Raw genomic sequence first — 533 nt, 5'->3', positions numbered from 1 at the left:
TGGGGCAGCCTAGTGACAGGCTTTCATCCCTGATACGTACGGGGACTCCTGGGGCCTGCAGTTACACTCCTGCTGCTCTGGGTAATCTATGAAGTCCGGGGCGGGCAGCCCCGAGAGGATCATCAGGGATTTGTTCCAGATGGTGAAGGTCGGGCATACGGGCAGGATGAAGGAGACTTCGAACGTGTGGAGGTGGAGGGAGTTGGCTGGGTCGTAGAAGGAGAGCGCGTTGTTGTCGTAATCCAGGAGGATGCCGAGGCGCTTCATCTGCGGGTGGACCTCCACCAGCATCTCCTTGTTGTTGTGCCGCACCACGAAGTTGTTGTTGCAGCGGGAGAAGACCCAGGACGAGGAGTTCTTCCCGATCCACTCGTTCTTGGGAGCCGACTTGTAAGCCACGCCGATGGCGTACCTGGAAGAGAGGGGAAGCTTTGCTCAGCGACAACGTCCAGCCCTGGCGGCCTGCGGCGGGGCGGCCCGCGGCGGGGACAAGGCCCTGCGCTCCTGCCGACGGGAGGGGGGCCGGACTCGTC

At 62.5% G+C, this 533-nt stretch overlaps 1 protein-coding gene across 1 annotated transcript in view; it reads right to left on the bottom strand.

The window, feature by feature from the left end:
- Positions 1-9: 9 nt before the first annotated feature.
- The window catches only part of LOC104134407 (probable E3 ubiquitin-protein ligase MID2), a gene marked incomplete at its 5' end in the record, with an annotated part of 56,963 nt that continues 56,439 nt past the window's right edge, over positions 10-533 (bottom strand). Inside the window, one exon of the mRNA XM_009647943.1 lies at positions 10-412. Coding sequence (XP_009646238.1) covers positions 10-412 — 403 coding nt within the window. The remainder of the gene's footprint in view (positions 413-533) is intronic.

This window comes from Egretta garzetta, unplaced genomic scaffold (genome assembly GCF_000687185.1).
Source record: "Egretta garzetta isolate BGI_Z169 unplaced genomic scaffold, ASM68718v1 scaffold991, whole genome shotgun sequence".
NCBI classification, from domain to species: Eukaryota; Metazoa; Chordata; class Aves; order Pelecaniformes; family Ardeidae; genus Egretta; species Egretta garzetta.
This window is presented reverse-complemented; position numbering and strand designations above follow the sequence as displayed.